This window comes from Hyaloscypha bicolor, assembly GCF_002865645.1.
Source record: "Hyaloscypha bicolor E unplaced genomic scaffold K444scaffold_141, whole genome shotgun sequence".
Lineage (NCBI taxonomy): Eukaryota > Fungi > Ascomycota > Leotiomycetes > Helotiales > Hyaloscyphaceae > Hyaloscypha > Hyaloscypha bicolor.
Window position 1 is genome coordinate 73,909 of NW_020194643.1, and position 15,345 is coordinate 89,253.

Consider the following 15,345-nt stretch of genomic DNA (forward strand, 5'->3'; position numbering starts at 1 on the left):
AGAATATAATTTCTTACTAAAATAAATAATTCCTTTATAAATTCTCGATACTAAGTAATTTTATTTCTTTCTTTTTTCTTTAGTAATTTCTTTAATACTTTATTAAATATATTAATATAAGACTTAAATAAGATTCCTTTATTTTAGGCTTATATAATAATCTAATTAAGAAAATCGCAGCTAATTTTGAGTATTTCCTAGTTATATTCTCGGAATTCCTTTAGTAAGGCCTTAAAGAACTTAGTTTCCTAGTAATTTCCTAGATTATTAGTATAGTACTCCGGTATAGCCTTAATCTAATTCTTATAAATAGAAGAAATATAATAGATAATTCTCTCTCTTTTAATATTATTAGAAATATAATAGTTCTTATATATATTTATATACTATTTTAAGAATATAGAAATATTACTTTCCTAAAACCATAGTATTTTAGGAGCTCCTATAAATAGCAAGTTCAAATCTAATACTAGTATATACTTATTCTTAGTTATATTAATCTTAATAATTTCTTCTATAGCTAATTATAGGATTTCTATACCTGAGACTTCTATTAATAATATTTCTAAAGAACTAATTTCCCGTTTAAATATATCTTTTAATTTAAGAACCGGAATTAGAGAGAAACCAGTTAATAATAATAGATATAGTCGAGGTTCGAGTTTTAGTATTAGTAGTAATAAAATAATAGCTTTTCTAGTCTTATTTCTATTACTTATACTTTCTTTCCTGCTTTATTAGCTTAATACCTATAGTATTTTCCCTTAATTTCGCTAAACTAGGTATACCTATTAATACTATTAAAGGTAATAAAAATAATAAATATAATTTCGCTAATTTTTCTGACTTTTCTAAATTCTTTTTTCTTTCTTTACTTAGTATCTATTTCTTTCTCTAAAAGCTTCTCTAATTTATCTATATAATTTCTTATTTCCGATTTCTTTTTAATTCTTATTTCTAATTCTAGTTTACTATTTTATTTAAATTTAAGAATATTCTCTCTTTTAGGTATCTTTTTCGGACTTAGAAGCAAGCTTTACTACTAAGATTAAAACTGCTTTAATTCCGGCTTTTACTATAACTAAAAATAATATATAAATTAATAGTATAACTTTATTTCCAAGTACTAAAGTCTAATTCTAACTAAGGTCTAACTTATACTATCTTAGTATAATATTTCTTATTCTATTTCCTTTACTTCTTTTTCTTCTATAATTAGCCTCTATTTCTACTACCCCTATATACTATACTAGTAACCACATCTTGCGGCTAACCTATATCCAAGTTACTAGATATATTAGAAATTAATATAAGATACTGAGATTAATACTTATATATCCTTAATATTTTGGCCTTAGGCTCAAGGTATTATAATAGCCCTTTTCTTCCCTAACTTACTAAGCTAATAATCCGCCTTATAGATATCTCTCAGAACTTTATAAGAGTATTACCTTAACTATAAAGTTTCTATTCTTCCTATATTACTTACTATAAAATATATGGAAGAGAAACTATAATAAGACAAAAACCTACATAAAGTATACTAGAGTACAAAACGTAACTTAATAGTAAAATAATAAATCAAAAGCGTAAATAGTAAAGCATAAATAGTATATAGTATATAAAAGCTTAATTAATTAAATACTCATAAAGGATTATTCTCTAAGTTTATAGAAAAACCAGCTTTCTTATATGATTTCTGCAAGTTACGTATAAAAGGCCGCGGCCTTTGCCATGTGACCTAAACCTCAAAACCGCCAAAACAATACGATTTTTGACGAGTACGGCCTGCCGTACCACAATATACACATATTTTAACTCTCTCACATTGCGCATTCCCAATCCAGGGCCAAGTCGGGCTCCTCTTGTGTGCTAATTATAGCTCCTGTCAGGGATCTCGTTGTGGCTTCCACTCTTAAAATAGATGGGTACCTAATGTGAGGCACCCGATTCTATAAGAGCCGAATCCGATCCCTTATTAATGAGCCTTATAAAGCTCTATAAACCTCTTACTATAACGCAAGTACAAAACATCTTTTACTCCCTAGTAGCTAGCTGCTTCTTCCAATATAAAGCGCTGTAATTATAGCCACTAGCTCAACTTTGGTATATATAGTAATAGTATATACTTTCTAGAAATCAATAGGCTTCAAAATCTCTCTTATTAGCTTTAAGACCTAAATACGTAATAGTCTAGCTATAACGGTACGAGTATTATGGGCTATATAGAGGCATATAATGTGGTGGGGATTTTACCCCCTATTGGTCACGTGGCGCGGTCAGGTGACCACCGGACGTCCGTACGTCCGGTTTCATATATATTCCCCGCTCTCCTTCTTAGTTCTTAGAAAACCAACTAATAAACCAACCTTCACTCTCTAATTTCACGCCTCACTCGTACGCTGTGATCCCACGCTGTGGAAGCCCATTCTACTCTATATATTACTCCGTGTTTTATATCCCTATTATAATAAGAGTGCGTATTATAGACTAATCATAATACTTATAGGCTAGCTGCAAAGGAGAAAAGAAATATAATAAAGGAAAATATAAAGGAGTATTATACTATAACTTTTATAATCTAGTCTGAAACCCCTCCGAGTTTGTCCCATTATAGTATTTGGAAAATAACACGTAACCTTATCAAGAGTAAGTCTTTATTGAAATTAGGGGCCTAAGGCCCCTAATGGGCTTAGTAAGCCCTGGAATAGAGCCTTAGGGGCTATATACTAATGAGGCTTAAGCTATAAGCTTATTACTAAGTATATTATGCCTTATAAGATTAATTTAGGGCATAATAACCGAAGTCCCTACCAAAAGCACGACCCCACCAAAAGCACGTGAATTGACGAGATTTCCCGAAACTTCCAAAAATTAGTATTTAATAACCATCTAATGGATTATAATAAAACTGAAGCAATGCGTAGTATCAATTAAGAACTCGATATTATTTCAATTAAAAAAGCTATTTAAAGCGTTGTGGTAAACTAATTGTCCGCGTGGCTATTTTCCTTGCTCCTACCACCATTAGTACTACCCCCTGATCTGGCAGAACCACATTAGGTTATACGGGCAGTTCCACTGGTGCCTTTACCTTAGGGAGCGCCTTTGTCCGATTTGACACTCTCGGAGTAGCTTTTTTTGCCTTCGGAATAGTATAATTTGGCTGCTTCTTTGGTGTCTTTTTGGCCACCGTAGCTCGCTCCTTCCCCCCTCCCTCTCTTGCGGCCTTAGCCCCCCCTATAGCTTTCTCCTTCGCTTTCCTCTCTTTTTCTAGCTTATTTTTGAGGGCATTTGCGGCTCTCTTGATTTTTCTTTCCAATTTCGCCTCCTCCTCAGCTGCTTTTAGTGCTTCCTTTTGCTCCTGATATTCCCTAGCCTTGACTACCTGCGCAGGAGAGTAGTAATCGACAATACCCTTATTTAGCTAGCCACAAAGATTCAAACGAACTCCTTATTGACCCTTCTTCTTCTGGAGATTAATAGCCTTAAATAAGCCTCGGTTTTGGTATTATAGGCAAGCTACTTGTGCAGAGAGATATAAGGTGGTAGCGAAGAGTTTCTTGACTTTGTCTTTAGTTAGTTCTTTATCATATGCAAGCTGAAATCGACGAATTGCTTTTGAAGTCTTGGGCGTACGTAATTCCTGAGCCTTTTCAGGTAAAGAGAGCGTGGGACGAGTAATAGTCTTAATAATTGTGCTTCCATCTATTAGCCAGATACCCGATTTGCGAAAAGCAGATTAGATATTTTCCTTAGTAAAAGCTTTATCAAATGCGATCTTGAATCTCGGCCAAAAAAGCCCTTTTGTCATTCCAATGGTTCCCATTATTTCGTCTATTAGCTTATTGATTTCAATGGAGTAATATGTCGAGAGAGGTTAGAAAAGGCCCATATTGAGAGATTAAAGGCAATGGGTCGTATAAGGTAGTAAAATCAGGAGAATTATACCATTTTGATTAGCCCAATTAACGAATGCCATATTAACGTGGCTTGAATGTCTATCTATAATTAAAAGACGCTTTTGGGTCATACGTTTGGGTTTGGTATAGCGTTCAAAGATCTTCTAAAGCCACACTAGCCCGATCGCATTATTGGACCATTTATTACTTGAAACCGTAAAATGTGCCTTCGAATCTGTCTTTACTTCATTGACCCATATACTTATTAAATCGCCCGATTCGCCTTTGTATATTAGAAGTGGTGGTATCCATTTTCCAATTACAGATATGCAAGCCAAGATACTAATGAACTCCCGGCTTTCATCCTGCTTAGCCTTCGTGATTCTCCCTAAACGTAAAGCTTCTTGTATTATTATTCTCTTCAAGGAACGTCCAAACCCTATCAAGAATCCCTTTTCATCGAAATTATATATGTTTTCGGCTATAATTCTGTATTTTTCGATGACTATTACAAGCTAGAGAGCCAGACACACGTTAGCGAGTATTCAAGTAATAAACACGCGAAATAATATTAGAAAATAGCTTATAATACTGAAAAAGAGTTAAAATATTGGGGCATATTCGGTACCGGCTCGTAAATTATTAATATTACGAAGGTATAGGCTTTTTAGCCTAATGCTATGGCGCTTGATAAAATGGCCTACCTAGTTCTTCCCCACTTCTGCTCCCCTGATTTCCTCTGCAAGATTCTTGATAATATAACTAGTGGGCGGCATTCCCCGATCCGTAAGGTGATTAATTCGATAAATTAGAACCTCTTCTTGCTCGATGGTAAGGCATTGGTGCCAAAATGAGTTGGCTTACTGTCGAGTCTTCGTAAGGCCCCGAATACGTCGAGAAACAGCAGAACGCGAGCATTCATAGTACTTAGCTGCCTTGCTATAATCAGTGAACTCCCCTCTTTGAATTGCACCAATTGCCTTCGTAATCCGAGCTGATTTGTCGATTCTAGCCATGGTTTTGGTACTGGTGGTGGGACGCGATTTAGCGTGTTTTTGGTCGGGTCGTGCTTTTGATAGGGAGTTCGGTTATGCCTTATAAGGCTAAATTGGTTTAGTTAAGGTTGAATCGTTTAGTATAAGGCTCTTTAGTTTAGGGGTTTAGTACATGTGACTTAGGGGGTTCAGGGCTATATAAACAGGCTACTTACTACTATAGAACAGCAGTCAATTCAGTACGTTTTACTTGGTTTACATTGCAAGCACGTGACCCTAGCTTTATTATTAAGCTAGTTCAACAGTCTTGGATCGTCACAGATCTACACACCAAGTCACGTGTGACGAGGGAGAGGGAACCAAATCAGCTTACTAGGGCTCGGCAAAAACCCTTGCTAAATGGTGACAGGGGAACGAAAACGAATACCATTGTGACAACTTGATAGGCTCAAAGAGGTGGCTATGCCACAGGCAACAGGATCTTAATATAAATAATATGGAAACTGTAGCCGATTCACGACGGGGGGCTAGAAGAGGATCCCCTGAGCAGAATCTAGCTGACTCATTAGCGTGCTTAGGGGCTCAGGGCTCGGCTCAGGTTAGAGCGGCGCCTGCTCAGGTCCAAAGACGGAAGTGGAATTTGGAGAGGTTCAGATTCGAGGCAGATTATACTGGTAATCTTAGAACGTAGCACTGGGGAGCATAGAACGTGTCCGAGAAGGATGAGGGAGAAGAGCATAGTTTATTCTTTGTTTATTAAGGAATACAGAGTCTTGAAGACGAGCATTATTATATCTATTGCGTTAAACCTGCTTGTAGCTTGCGTGACATCCTGCCATCCCGTCCTTCACAAAAAGGGACGATTTATTTTATAATATCGTAATAGTATATCCTGCTATCCCGTAAAACTCTTGGTAATAGCGAGATTCAATAGGTTTAGGATTCTGCAGCCAGAACATCCCTCCTTCAGTCTTTCGAGAGGTCTCGTAGACACCGACCTTCTTATAGTATCCCGACCGTCCTGGTTGAAGGCTCAGAACAAGCCCATAAATCGCTACCCATTCTTTATCGTAGGTATGATGGACTAAAGGCATGATAACTAAGTCTTTGCTTTGGCGAAACTCAGGGTTCGAATGTCGAATCATCATATCAGCTCGAGTTCCGATCTGTTCATATGGACTGAAAACGATATTGAGGGGATCGTCGGCACTGAGATCCCACCGCCTCTGGAGTCTTATCATGCTGCTGATCGCATTGACTGGAATTTTATCGATCTTTAGCTTAAGTAGTAGCCCCGTAATTCGAATGTATCCGCCAGGCGCCTCGCGGCCCGACGCCTCGCCACCCGATTCCTCACCGTCCGTGGTTTCGTTTCGCATAGTTGATTTGATTTCATGTATTTGTGCCATCGTGTCCCATTGTACGTTCAGGGAGCTGAGAAAAGAGACGGGGCCATCTATCGACGCCCAAGACCAGCTTGGTGCCCTATATGAGGACACTTCAGTTATGTCTCCTGTGGCATGCCAGAGTAGTCCCCGGTATATGTCATTTTCCCACAGTCCGTCGACATATCTGTCCTTCAACAAGTTCATAAATACCCTCGCAATGCCGGAGATGGCCGGAAGCTTGTCGGTATCGAAGGTCAATTTTCTAGTCGAGTACTCGGTGACAAATTCGGTCCACTGGACATAGAGCTCCGGCTATTATAACTGTTAGCAGAGCTCAATTCCAGTGGCATTACCAGCATTGCATTTCTTACTTTAGTCAACTCGCTATAACGCTCTATTGGTTGCACTACCCGCATTTTGATGGATGATGGGTTGAAGAATGGGGCACCTGAGGGAAACGACTCGCAACAGCTTGCGGTATAACATTCCCAGTACATTTGCCTTCGACCAAAATGTAGCGTTCTTGGAGACTTCTTATTATTAGTAAGTATAGTCAAAACTGTCTGCAATTTGAACTGTGCGAGAAGCAGAGAGAGAAAGAAAACTTGCCATGACTTGCTCTTGGCAGACCCATCCACGTTCGTTGAGTGGCGCTCTAGTTACTTCTCTCGTCCAGTCGAATGAGGGAAAGACCGAGTATTTAGGACTGTGTGAATTGAACTTGACACAATCAATCTTTGGCGGCATGATTTCTCTTGGTTCGGTGAACCTTAATAGGCCTTCCTGTCCATTTCGGTATCCCGTAGCCGCAAGATTCAAAACACCATTAAGATAGACCCGGTCCATGGCAAGACTTTCCTTATGCCAATCGTCTCTTGAGTCTTGGATAATGCAAAGGGAGTCAATCCAGATGTAGCGAAATCCTAGATCGTATGTAATTCTTATTGCGTCTTGGAACACCATAGGCAGCTGTTGTAGTGGTATTGACTGTTCCAGCTCCTGCAGCTTGTCCTGTGTCAACTTGAAGAAGGGGACTTTACCCCAACAATGACTGAGCGACACATATTCGGTCTCGCGAGGGAGCGAATCGCTATGGCATAACCGTATAGAAAGACCTTTCTTCTCTTCGGTTCTATCCACAGCGACCAGACGCGTTGGGAGTTCTCCTTTAGCTGACCATGAACATATTTTGTGTCGCTCACGACAGGCAGAAAGCCAAGTTTTCACAATACGAATAATGATGAATTGTCTGAGCAAAACCACCATGTCGGTATGAATAGCCGGATTATTCGGCACAGTATATCTGAATTTGGAAATATATGGGTCGACTTCTACTCACACATTAGATTCAAGAACTTGAGCATTTGTTTGAGTGGGACAGGGTATTTTTACCTTGCGCCGGTATAGCCACAAATCGGCCGATTAACCTGAGTGATTCGTAGAGAAGCTTGTCGCCCTCAATAAACCAAATGCCGATCTCCTTAAGTTTCTCGGAAGAATCCTTAGCCGCTGTTGTTAAACAGTAGCTGATGTTTACGGGTCGATCTCGATCAGCGGGTTTCCCATCCAGTACCTCCGCAGCGGGTTCCCTATCCGACACTTCCTCAGCCTCGATCGGATTCATCCATTCCAAAATGCGAACGCAGATATAACACTTTTCTCCGGCGGATTGCTGAAGCTCAGAGCGGCTTTTGTAATGAGCGTAAGTCGGCTTGTCAATGGGAAGCTCCCACTGAAGCGGCGGCCCGGAAGTGGGCATATACTCTATGGTTTCTGCACGGGAAAAGATGGAGCTGCATCTTGAACACAGATGAGACGTGCTTCTCGAAGCCATTCTGCAGCGGTCGAGTGCGGCGTTAGTCTTTTCAAGGCGACAGGGGAGAAACGTTTGATGTGTTCCGAAGTAGCAGATGAGCGGTAAGGTTCTTGTGGTTGTTGCCTTCAGCTGTACTACTGTAGCGGGCGCTTAATAGACGCGCATCCACTGTGCCGAGAATGGAACGATCGACAGATCCGTACACACACGGGTCGGTACTCCGTACATACAGTACTATCCCCCTTGTGACAGACCTAGCTCGCCTATCACCTAATACCACATGGGCATGTGACCTTCACCTGACAGGGGTACTGACCCGCGATAATATTAGCGGGCGCTAGCGCACAGACTTACTCTTAAGTCTATCAGGCACACTTCAACAAGGCTAAGCCGCTTCCAAGTATCACGTGCATATAAAAGGTTTCCGGAGGGAACCTTGTCAGAGCCAAAATAGGATCCGCCCCTACAGACAAAACGAGGAAAGCATAAGCGGGCTTCAGGGGTGCCAAAACGCGCCCCTGCGGATACTAAAATAGCTCTTTAATGTATGCTCAGGATGTGCTCAGGATGCTCACCCTCAGCTCAGGTTAGAGCGGCGACGGCTCAGGTCCAAAGACGGAAATGGACATTGGTAGGCTCAGTTGTCGTCTGAGACTTTCGAGGTAGCCGGCGGCTTTCTTGAAATAGCGGGATACCTTGGTCAGGTCCTTTTACACTCCGATCCTTTCAGCTTCAACTACTTTCTCATGTAAGCAATATTCCACTGTCGAAAGATTCCTCGTAAGAAATCGTTACTCAAGACCATAAGTTATCTCATCTGCCTCACTATCGGCCCAACTCTGCTCTCCGCAGCCCTCTATCTCTGCCTCGCACGGATCATCGTTTCGTATGGCATCGAACACTCCCGTTTTCAGCCTCGCACATATGCCATCACCTTTATGAGCTGCGACTTCACATCTTTGGTCTTGCAATCCATCGGCGGAGGCATTACCTCCACCTCGGGTAACAAAGTTACTTCAGATACTGGTGTCCATATCATGGTCGCTGGTTTGGCGTTACAGGTTTTCAGCTTGATCCTGTTCATGGTTCTCTGCCTCGAGTTTGGCTGGCATGTGAGACACTCCCGTAAAGACTTCCGGGAGCGCTTCGCGGATTTGAGAAGTACCGACGCGTTCAGAGCTTTCAAATATGGTTCGTGAAGTCCTCCACCCTTCTCTAGGGAAGTATTAACTGGCATGCTCCTCAGCACTGGCGATATCCACCACAGCCATCGTCATTCGATCGGTGTATCGTGTTGTTGAACTATCTGGTGGATTCGGAGGAGCGTTGGCGAATAACCAGGCTGCATTCATGGTGCTAGAGGGTTCGATGGTGATCATCGCGGTACTAGCTATGACCGTATTCCACCCTGGGATATGTTTTAATGAGCATTGGGAGACTGCTGAATGGAAGTTAAGGAGTAAGCATTGATTGCTGTTGGTGTTATTTCCATCCCCGGTTGACTTTGTTTTGTTCTTGAGGTGTCATGGTCAATGATCAGCAGCCCCTGTATTCTTTGTATCCTTTTCATATCGATTCCCTGTACCGGTATTGGACCATAATCGGATCAGCCACGGGATCTGGGATACGTGCGCGTCCTCCCATTTATTCAAGGGTGTTTCGCCAAGGAATATGACGAAATGTACTCGCTCAGTTTTGATTAATCTCAGCGCACTTTTTCGATCGAACAATACGTCAGGTTATCTGCAAAGAGATCGCATGGAGTGGAAGGAATTCCAATCCCATCTTGCATGCTGTTTCTACTTTTCTACTGCCCAACATTACACTCATGTCGTGGTTTGAGAATTAAATGACTGAACAGGTCTTACACCTGAACGCTATTGATTTCACTATTGTACAGTACTGTATTGCATTCTATGAATAGTCGTACGCAGGGTACATATTGCACATGGTTTGTTTTTGATGTCTCGGATAGTTAGGGTTGCCATATAGGAATCCAAGAAAAGCGACGAGCGACTAGCCAACGAAAAAGGAGAAAATAGGAGAAAAGGAAGGTCAACCACGAAAGCGGCTACGGAGTGCAAGTCAGATAATTGTCTTCGCGCTTTTGCTAAACGCCCCGAGGCAGCTGCCTTTTGCGCTACCTACACGGCTGGTGGATCACAAGCTCTACTGACATATGCTGCGAAGGGTTGCGCACCATCAGCTTCCAGAGTATCGAGTGCCTGCTCTTGTATAGTACTGCGACTAACACTACCTACTACGATTTACCACTGCGACGACGGCGAACAACTTAACAACTACCACAAACCGGCAGCCTGCAAGAAAGTAAGACAGATCCGTTTGTAGTGCACGAAAGAGAGACTGACATATTTCTAGAACAACTGTTACCGCGCTATGCTGCATCCCCCTGTCACACCATTCTGCACTAGCTATCTTGCAGGGCGGGCAGTGGCATCCCTGTCGGGGTAGCAGCTGGTTGCAGTTCCTTAGCTTCCATGATTCCCAGCGGTTCTGCATGTGCAGCGACTCAGAAAAGTCTGAAATGCTAGTTGAGCAACAAGCATAAAGCCATAGATGGATTATTAATGTTACAAAGTGGGGCAATAATGGGATACGGTTTAACATTTGGAAATGACTTAGATCGGTGGTGGAATAGATCATGCTTTTTGTCAACTTACTGCTCTGGATCTTCGCATGGACGACAACTATTGCGATAACCAGAAATTGAACCACTCAACGATACTCCTATAGCTCTGTTCCTTGACATACCGCTCATACGGACCATCCAGATTACAACGCACAGCAAAGCCGTGACTAACACCCTGGAACAACTGGAGCTGATACTTCTTCCCACCTTCCTTTAGCATCCCCACCGCTTTCTGCCACTTCTCAGGCGGGAAAGCATGATCATTTTCCGCGCACGAGAGTAATAACGGCTTCGCAAGATTGTGAAATTGCTCATCAGTAAGGGCGCCTGGGTGTGCAAATGCTCCAGCAGTAATGAAGCCGTCGGCCGTCAAGGAGTCGAGTACGTATGGCGCGCCGAAGCAATAGCCTACGCAGCAGTACTTGGTGGTCTCTTTGCCGTATGTTGCAGCTATGGCTTTTGTCCATTTTGGCACGGTGGCGCGGGCAAAGCTGGCGTGCTTGTCTCGCCATGCTGCGTGGTCAAAGTCTGGATCTGTGGTCTTGTCATCTTTGTCTTTGCGATGTTTCCACACCGGATCCTGCATTTCATTAGATGGAACTTATCAGAGGAAGGTTAAAGGGTCTTGTTACGTCTCTGAAATAATCAATCCCGAATACGGTATATCCGGCATCGGCAAAAGCATCCATTAGCAGCATAGCGTTGTTATAGAAGCCATGAACATCTGGATAGTAGAACAAGATGTTGCCATTGCCTCTTCCTGGATGAGGGCTCGTTATGTATGTAGGCGCCTCTTCGATGGTATTGGAAAGTAATCGATTTATTAATGGAAAATCGATATATTGAAGGTTGACAGACTGCAGGATGACTAGATACAGAAGAGTGAGTTCTAGAAACAGAGGAAAAGTGTCCAAAGTAAGGGATTTATTCCCATTACCCTTCGGCGATACCGGTGATGCCGAGCCCGCTTTCTCCGATATATTATCAATTAGCTAATAAATCAAAAGTAATCAAAATAACGATATACTAGTAAGCTTGGTAAGCTCGGCGAGTGACGCATGACAAATGAGAGTGGAGAACCCTAAATTAGTGGTTGAACCTGGTGCTGGAAGGACTGGTAAGCTAGCTATGGTAGCGTACCAATTTCAACAGATGGTCTCTACTTTTCCTCGCGTCTCCCCGGTGTGGAGATTTCCTGATAGACAGTGATCACCAGGAGGAATTGCCAGGTAAGAATCTACTGGTGGTGCCATTCTGGTTTCGGGAAGAGACGATAAAATGAGATATTCGGAAAGAAAATGAGGAAGAGTTTATGTGACTTGAGTTGGAAGATGAGGCAAAAGAGGGGTAAGATGAGAAAGCCGAGGATTTGCCGACTTGACAACTGGGGCCCGTTGTGTACGATTTCGATCATGTCTTCACAGAACACTAGACGACATGACCTTGCTCAAATTTAAGCCCATTCTCTCTATACATTTACCGGGGGGACAGACCTGAGAACAGACGTGTGTGGCATTTGAATTTCGGGGGTTATTTGTTCCCCTTCCGTTTTCGCGTCCCACTGCCACTATGCTTCCTGGATATCTTCCCTCCCAGATGCCCAAAACGCCACATCAAGTCGTCAAATCCATACATAATACAATCAATATCCATGCCTATGCTTACAATCCACTCCCCTTATTACCTCTGATCCTTCCATCTTTCACAACACCAACACTAACCCCTTCCTCGCCCGTCATCCATCCAGGCATCTTCTCCCCATCAACAATACCAGCTTCGATCAGCTCCCTGATCCCGGCAAATACATGTTGACCGTGGAACGTGATTCGTATATCTGGTCTCCATCCATCATCAGCCAATTCATCCACGTCTTCCATTCTGTCGAGTTCAAGGGTTATGGTACTCCTCCTGCCCTTATGTTTCTTGTCCTTCCTTGCAGGTTCTGTGCCTTCCTCTGCTTCGACATCGTCGTCCGCCAAGGCAGAGACAGTGGGGAAGTGGTCTTCAAGACGAACATCCAGCCTCTCGATCCCTTTCCCATCGTCCGCTTTGGCAGACTTCCCAAATCTCCCTCTGGCAACCAATTTTCTCCTTTTCACCACCGATGGATCCTCGACTCTTTTACGCTTCATACCCGACTTCTTTTCTGCAGAATCCTTGTCCTCTTGATCATCCTCCAAGATCGATGATTCTGGTGTAGGAAGTTGCACATTCAACGGATTGTCACTCTCCTTCTTCTTATCTTCAGCATAAACACCCCATCCCCCGCCCGCAGCATTCATCCTCCCCCCTCCCCTACGTTCGACCAAAACATCCAAATTCTTCGCACTGAGACTTGTACCCTCCAGCTTAAAACGATCGCGCGGTTTGCTGAATGCTTTGGGGATGCCTTCTAACATCAACTTTCGTAAACTTTTGTTGTCCGCTGAAGAGGATACCGAGCCAGGGGCGGAGGAACTCGTAGCTGCGAGAGAAACGTATATGTACGGTGAGAAATCCGGGAAAGCTACATAGAATGTCTTGCTTGCATCGAACGTCGTCCTTTCCTTTGCTGAATGTAGCGCAAGACCTGTATTGTACGGACTTTCAAGGATGAACACTCGAAGGATTAGGAGAGGCAGGGTGGGATGCCGATCCAGATTGTAATGCGCTTTGACGTCTGGCAGCGCTTCTCTTTGTAGATTCCGCAGGAAAGTCGCAGGATGGAAGCGGGGTATCGAAGGGTGTTCTTTGTCATTCGGCGCAATATATTCGCCGGATAATCGTACAATCTTCAGCGCAGTCCATTTCTGGGACGCCGGGTGGTCGTAGAGGTATTGCATGTCTGCCATTGCCAATTGGTATAGAGATATGCCATATCGCCAGTCTCCTTCAAGTATTCGGTCCACCACATCTCGTTTTGATCCCTTTCGTGCTTGTAGGTCTGTGTAGATTTCGCGGAGGGCTGCGAGGGAAGATGCGGGTGGATAAAAGTCTTGCTCGTCGTCTTCGTCGTCTGATGATAGCAGATAGGGGCCTGAAGTCTCTTGATTGCGCTCGTCAAGCCAGTCGAGGACCAGGGAGAGCAGTGAGGGCCGCGTGAGTCGGTAGAGGATTCTGGTGACTGCGGGGTGTGACGCGGGGATAAGTTGCGAGGAAGGGAGCGCTGATGTCGTTGGAACGGAGAGGAGAGACATCATGATATGCAAACTATCTAGCTCTCAGAGGTCATTGCCGGAGTTCTATTGTGATTCGTTCTTGTTGCATTGTGGTTGTTGAAGCTCGAATTGTTGTTGTTGTTTTCGACTACAAACGCGGTTGGAGACACGCCGAAATCTCCAGACCACGTGACGAGCTCCCAAAGCTCCACACATCAAATCAAGTGAACGGATCCAACTTGGCTTTAAAGATGTCTGGATTGGTGAAAGTCAAGGAGGCGGCTGTCTTTTCTATTCCAAATCTTTAAAATGTCTAAATATCAAATGCACATACCAGGGTATCTATCCAACCACCCATATTTACACATTCTAACCGCATTTATCAAACTTGCCTAACCTCCCATAGATAGATCAACCGTCATAGGCAGCCCAGGAGCCTCAAAGTTTGTATCCCTCAAGCTCCTTCTCCGTCCACTCCCACAGCTTCCTCGCCAGATCCATATCCTGGCTCTGCCAACTCCCATTCCCAGGGACTCCAACAGGAGTGTAGTACTCCCCACTCTTCACTTCCCCCTTCCCATCTCCCTTCCTCGCCGTAGCACCCCAGAGCTGATTCTTAGATCCGCCTTCAACAGTCGTATAAAACATCCTCTTTCCCGCATTCAACAGCCCACCCAGTCCCATCCAGCCCGAGAACACTGTTCGCCAAAGCTCCGTATCCACGACCCCAGGGTGGACCCCCACAGCCGTGACACTCGGATATCTCCTGGCCAATTCTCTTGTAAACAAGATGTTCGCCAACTTCGACTGCGCGTACCGCACTAGACTCGGATACCACTTCATCTCCCCCCTCAGCTGTCCAAACTCAATGCCATTCCAAGATGTAGATATATGACCAATAGAACTCAGACATACAACTCTGACATCTGCTCCTGGCTCTTTCGCAGTCTTCAACAACGTTGGCATCAGGAGTTTGGTGAGCAACGCGTGTCCCATATGATTTGTTCCAAATTGGATCTCGTAGCCATTTGTTGTTGTCCCGGCTGGAAGGCCCATTACGCCAGCATTCAAAATCAAGATGTCTAGTCTATCCTCCTTGCTTGTGAATTCTCGGGCCGCGGCTTGTACGCTCGATAGGTCTGCGAGGTTGCATTGTACGAATTCGATTGGGGCAGATGGGACTGTGGCTTTTATGTCTTGGATCGCGGCGAGGGCTTTCTCTTTGCTTCGGGCTGCGAGGTAGATACGTTTTGGGTTGCGCTTCGAGAGCTGGAGGATGCTTTGTTTTCCGAGGCCGATGTTGCCTTTCAGAGAGCCGTTAGCTGTAATTTCAATGCATGGGGCGACTTAGAACGCAGACACACCGCCGGTGACGAAGATCACTTTTCCATTGAGGGGAGGGATGTCTTTCTCCGCGTGGAAAGATACCCCGCCTGGGAAGACTCCGTACAGCATTG

At 43.6% G+C, this 15,345-nt stretch overlaps 5 protein-coding genes across 5 annotated transcripts; 1 reads left to right on the forward strand and 4 right to left on the reverse strand.

Moving 5' to 3' along the window:
• Positions 1–5,672: 5,672 nt before the first annotated feature.
• K444DRAFT_571081 (HET-domain-containing protein) lies at positions 5,673–8,190 on the reverse strand. The gene is made up of 4 exons (XM_024877297.1): positions 7,678–8,190; positions 6,895–7,616; positions 6,657–6,815; positions 5,673–6,597 (listed from the first exon to the last, which is right to left on the reverse strand). The coding sequence occupies exons 1-4, from the start codon at positions 8,117–8,119 to the stop codon at positions 5,767–5,769; spliced, it is 2,154 nt and encodes a 717-aa protein (XP_024730515.1). The 5' UTR covers positions 8,120–8,190; the 3' UTR covers positions 5,673–5,766.
• A 576-nt stretch (positions 8,191–8,766) lies between these two features.
• On the forward strand, positions 8,767–9,571 carry K444DRAFT_541115 (RTA1 like protein; the record flags this gene model as incomplete). The annotated part of the gene is made up of 3 exons (XM_024875764.1): positions 8,767–8,849; positions 8,910–9,292; positions 9,348–9,571. Coding segments are annotated over 3 exons (690 nt in total), but the record flags the coding sequence as incomplete, so codon positions are not given.
• Positions 9,572–10,626: 1,055 nt separating this feature from the next.
• On the reverse strand, positions 10,627–11,845 carry K444DRAFT_618806 (alpha/beta-hydrolase). Its single transcript, XM_024881399.1, has 2 exons — positions 11,384–11,845; positions 10,627–11,331 (listed from the first exon to the last, which is right to left on the reverse strand). The coding sequence occupies exons 1-2, from the start codon at positions 11,447–11,449 to the stop codon at positions 10,810–10,812; spliced, it is 588 nt and encodes a 195-aa protein (XP_024730517.1). The 5' UTR covers positions 11,450–11,845; the 3' UTR covers positions 10,627–10,809.
• Positions 11,846–12,151: 306 nt separating this feature from the next.
• Positions 12,152–14,021, reverse strand: K444DRAFT_618807 (CHL4-domain-containing protein). The gene has a single exon (XM_024881400.1). It carries the CDS (start codon positions 13,928–13,930, stop codon positions 12,413–12,415), a length of 1,518 nt encoding a protein of 505 aa, XP_024730518.1. The 5' UTR covers positions 13,931–14,021; the 3' UTR covers positions 12,152–12,412.
• Positions 14,022–14,326: 305 nt separating this feature from the next.
• On the reverse strand, positions 14,327–15,343 carry K444DRAFT_635075 (NAD(P)-binding protein; the record flags this gene model as incomplete). Its single annotated transcript, XM_024883824.1, has 2 exons — positions 14,327–15,210; positions 15,253–15,343. The coding sequence occupies 2 exons, from the start codon at positions 15,341–15,343 to the stop codon at positions 14,327–14,329; spliced, it is 975 nt and encodes a 324-aa protein (XP_024730519.1).
• Between the last annotated feature and the right edge of the window lie 2 nt (positions 15,344–15,345).

Excerpts from the sequence above, each read along its gene's own strand:
- K444DRAFT_571081 (XM_024877297.1), bottom strand. The coding sequence starts at position 8,119 with ATGGCTTCGAGAAGCACGTCTCATCTGTGTTCAAGATGCAGCTCCATC. Across the intron at positions 6,816-6,894 it reads TCTGCCAAGAGCAAGTCATG|TCTCCAAGAACGCTACATTT; the intron begins GCAAGTTTTCTT and ends AATAATAAGAAG. Across the intron at positions 6,598-6,656 it reads GTTATAGCGAGTTGACTAAA|CCGGAGCTCTATGTCCAGTG; the intron begins GTAAGAAATGCA and ends CAGTTATAATAG.
- K444DRAFT_618806 (XM_024881399.1), bottom strand. The coding sequence starts at position 11,449 with ATGCTGCTAATGGATGCTTTTGCCGATGCCGGATATACCGTATTCGGG. Across the intron at positions 11,332-11,383 it reads GGATTGATTATTTCAGAGAC|GATCCGGTGTGGAAACATCG; the intron begins GTAACAAGACCC and ends AATGAAATGCAG.
- K444DRAFT_618807 (XM_024881400.1), bottom strand. The coding sequence starts at position 13,930 with ATGATGTCTCTCCTCTCCGTTCCAACGACATCAGCGCTCCCTTCCTCG.